Genomic DNA, 4,319 nt, shown 5'->3' with positions numbered 1-4,319 from the left:
GGGGAGGAAGAGTAGAGGCAAACAGGGGGGGACCCTTGGGGATTGGAGAATCGGGGGGAACTTGGCTAGGGTTTCCCCTGCCCATTTGTGCCCCAGTGAGCCTGCTGAGGTCTCAGGCCTGATCCTCCACACTCAGAGGCTGGATGCACTCTGGGCCCCCCTGCTGCTGTGCTGAGCCTAAGCCTCCCCCACTCCACCAGGGCCTTTCCTGGCTGCATGGGTCAAGCATAGGTTCAGCCCCCACTTAAATCCCACCCTCACCTAAGCCCCACTCCCTGCCTAAGCTCTGCACTGCCACAGCCAAGTCCTCTTCTGCCCCCCCCCCTTTTTTTTGTTTTTGGTATTGTGGTTCCATTTTACCTTGTGGTTGTTGTTTCATTTATATATATATTTTTAAATGTTAAGATTTTATTTACAAAGCTTCTTTGTTGTACAGAAAGTAAAAATGCTGTTACAATCTCAGTGTAACTGGCAGCCACGGACCGTTGACTCACCAATCACAGCTATCCATGCTACAGCAAGACTCTTACACGAAAACCTAACAATGCTTACAATTTTGTTGGGGTGAAGTCCCCAAGCTTGGTGGTGGATTTCCAAGAGGGACTAAATGGAGGAAGGCGGAATGTCACAGGAACTATTCTTTGGCTCTTAGGGTGGGTGGGTGTCCTGGGGTTTGTATCACAGCTACTTTTTTTTTTTTTTAAACAGCTACCAAATCCACGTGAGCAGTCCAACCAATACTGAACAGTTCTTTTTTTGCAGGTTATTTGGGGTCTTAATCATCTTCTCCTTCATCATCTGTTTCTCTCTTCCTCTTTTCACCTTTCCCGCTTTCTTCCTCTTCTTCATCCTTATCCTCATCTTCATCCTCCTCATCTTCATCTTCATCAACTTCTCCATCATGTCCAAATTCTTCTTCCTCCCCACTGACTTCATCTTCATCCTCCTCCCCTTCTACATCTTCGTCTTCATCTTCATCCTCTTCATCAAACTCTTCTTCCTCACCATCCTCATCCTCCTCCTTGTCCTCATCTTCTCCTTCTTCATCATCCTCTTCTTCATCCACACCATCCACCTCGGCATCTGAGTCAGGGGCTTCACGATCCTCTCGGTCATAGCCATCCAGGTAGGTCAGCTGGGGAAGGAGCTTGAAGACACTCTCTTGGTAGTCATTCAGGTTCGTAACCTCACAGTTAAACAGATCCAGGCTTTTCAGACATTCCAACTTTTTCAAAGGTTCCAGGGTGCTGATATCTTTCAGTTTATTTCCACTTAAGTTTAGATGTGTAAGATTTGGAAGTTTTTCTGCTAACATATCCAGACCTCCAAAGATTCTATTGTCACTGAGCTCAAGCTTTTTCAATTTAGGTAGTTTGGGGAGATTTGAAACTGAAATCAAGCCTACATTTATTAAACTGAGGAACTCTAAGTTCACAAATTCAGCTGTTAAGCCCTCAATTTTCCCATCATTTGATTTGCAATTGTCCAGGACAAGTTCTCGAACAGCTGCCGGGGTCCGGTTCCTCAGCTCCAGGTGGATCCTCCTCTTCATGTCCATGTTTCTCTCTTCCCCCCTCTCCAAACTTAACTTCCCGCGGCAGGGGCGGAGAGGGGAGAGGCGTCCCAGCCTGCGTAGCGAGGGCCGTCAGAAGGGGTCTGCTAGCAGCAGAGGCCGGCAGCGCGGTCCCAGGTGGTGGGCGGCATGCGGGCAGGCGAGCAGAGCCCCCGGAGCCAAGTTACTCACGGGAGCGGAGAGAAACCATGGAGGGAAAAGGGGGCTGGAGCGCAGCGCAGGTCTCACTACCGCCGCCCCCAGCCGTGGCCCCGCACTCTCATTTATATTTTTATTTTTTTCTAATATGTATGTTAGTTTTCTAATTTGATTTTATTTTTTATTCTTTGTTATTGTTCTGCTCCTTTTTTTTCTTTTCCCATGCCATGTGGCTTGTAGGATATGGATTCCCAGGCCAGGGGTCGGGCCTGAGCTCCTGTGGTCAGAGCACCGAGTCCAAACATCTGGACTAACAGAGAGCCCCACACCCCAGAGAATATTAATCCAGTGAGGTCTCCTGGAGGTCCTCATTTTGGCGTCACAATCTGGCTCTACCCAACGGCCTGGAAACTCCAGTGCTGTAAGCCTCAGGTCACACAACCAGTAAGACAGGAACACAGTCCCACCCATCAAAAAAGAAAAAGAAAGGTGACAAAAAATTATGTTACAGATGAAGGAGCAAGGTAAAACCTACAAGACCAAATACTTGAAGAGAAAATAGGCAACCTAACTGGAAGATAATTCAGACTAATGATACGAAAGAGGATCCAAAATCTCAGAAATAGAATGAAGGCACAGTTGAGAAAATGCAAGAAATGTTTAACAAAGACCTAGAAGAACTAAAGAAGGAAGAAACAGAGACAAACAACACAATAACTAAAATGAAAAATACACTAGAAGGAATCAATATCAGAATAACTGAGGCAGAAGAACGAATAAGTGAGCTGAAAGATAGAATGGTGAAGATAACTGCCAAGGAGCAGAATAAAGAAAAAAGAATGAAAATAATTGAAGACAGTCTCAGAGACATCTGGGACAACATTAAACACAACAACATTCAAAATATATGGATCCCAGAAGAAGAAAAGAAAGAGAAAATATTTGAAGAGATTATAGTTGAAAACGTCCCTAACATGGGAAAAGGAATAGCCACCCAAGTCCATGAAGCACAGAGAGTCCCATACAGAATAAACCCTAGGAGGAACACACCAGACACATACTAATGAAACTAATGAATCAAACTAATGAAAATTAAATTCAAAGAAAAAATATTAGAAGCAACAAGGGAAAAGCAAAATAATAATAATAATAATAATAATAATAACATACAAGGGAAACCCCATAAGGTTATGGGATGATTTTTCAGTAGAAACTCTGCAGTCCAAAAAGGAGTGGCATGATATATTTATGATCATGATGAAAGGGAAAAACCTACAACTGAGAATACTCTACTCAGCAAGGCTCTCATTTAGACTCAACAGAAAAATCAAAAGTTTTACAGAAAAGCAAAAGCTAAGAGAATTCAGCGCCACCAAACCATCTTTAAAACAAACACAAAAGAGCATCTCTAGGTGGGAAACACAGGACAAGAAAAAGAAGACCCACAAAAAACAAACCCAAAACAATTAAGAAAATGGCAATAGCTACATACATATTGATAATTACCCTAAATGTAAGTGTATTAAATGCTCCAACCAAAAGACACAGACTGGATGAACGCATACAAAAACAAGAAATGTGTACGTGTCTACAAGAGACCCACTTCAGACCTAGGGATAAATACAGACTGAAAATAAGGGGATGGAAAAGGATATTCCACACAAGTGGAAAGCAAAAGAAAGCCAGAGTAGCAATACTCATGTCAGATAAAATAGACTCTAAAATAAAGACTGCTACAAGAGAGATTGGTTCAAGATGGTGGAGTAGAAGGACGTGCTCTCACCCCCTCTTGTGGGGTGAGAATCCCAACCAGAATCCCAAATAACTGCTGAACAGCCATTGTCAGGAAGACACTAGAACTCACCAAAAAGATACCCCACATCCAAAGACAAAGGAAAAGCCACAATGAGACAGTAGGAGGGGTGCAATCACAATGAAATCAAATCCCATAACTGCTGGGTGGGTGACTCACAAACTGGAGAACACTTATACCACAGAAGTCCACCCACTGGAGTGAAGGTTCTGAGCCTCATGTCAGGCTTCTGAACATGGAGTTCTGGCAATGGTAGGAGGAATTCCTAGAGAATCAGACTCCGAAGGAAAGCGGGATATGATTGGAGGACTTTGACAGGATTGGGGGAAACAGAGACTACACTCTTGGAGGGCACAACCAAAGTAGTGTGTGCATTGGGACCCAGGGGAGGAGCAGTGACCCCAGGGGTGACTGAACCAGACCTACCTGCTACTGTTGGAGTGTCTCCTGCAGAGGTGGGGGGTAGCTCTGTCTCACCGTGAGGAGAAGGACACTGGCAGCAGAAGTTCTGGGAAGTACTCCTTGGTGTGAGCCATCCCAGACTCCACCATTAGCCCCAACAAAGAGCCCAGGTAGGCTCCAGTGTTGGGTCTCCTCAGGCCAAACAACCAACAGGGAGGCAACCCAGCCCCACCCATCATCAGTCAAGCAGATTAAAGTTTTACTGAGCTCTGACCACCAGAGCAACAGTCAGCTCTACCCACCACCTGTAGCTCCCATCAGGAAACTTGCAAAAGCCTCTTAGATAGCCTCATCCACCAGAGGGAAGACAACAGAAGTAAGAAGAACTACAAT

At 44.9% G+C, this 4,319-nt stretch overlaps 1 protein-coding gene across 1 annotated transcript; it reads right to left on the bottom strand.

Moving 5' to 3' along the window:
• Positions 1 to 762: 762 nt before the first annotated feature.
• LOC309807925 (acidic leucine-rich nuclear phosphoprotein 32 family member D-like) lies at positions 763 to 1,909 on the bottom strand. The gene has a single exon (XM_082627940.1). It carries the CDS (start codon positions 1,556 to 1,558, stop codon positions 776 to 778), a length of 783 nt encoding a protein of 260 aa, XP_082484066.1. The 5' UTR covers positions 1,559 to 1,909; the 3' UTR covers positions 763 to 775.
• Positions 1,910 to 4,319: the final 2,410 nt, after the last annotated feature.

Source organism: Mesoplodon mirus, assembly GCF_964341445.2.
Source record: "Mesoplodon mirus genome assembly, chromosome: 7".
Lineage (NCBI taxonomy): Eukaryota > Metazoa > Chordata > Mammalia > Artiodactyla > Ziphiidae > Mesoplodon > Mesoplodon mirus.
This window is presented reverse-complemented; position numbering and strand designations above follow the sequence as displayed.

What these genes read in the sequence shown, in the direction of transcription:
- LOC309807925 (XM_082627940.1), bottom strand. Translation starts at nt 1,558, where the DNA reads ATGGACATGAAGAGGAGGATCCACCTGGAGCTGAGGAACCGGACCCCG.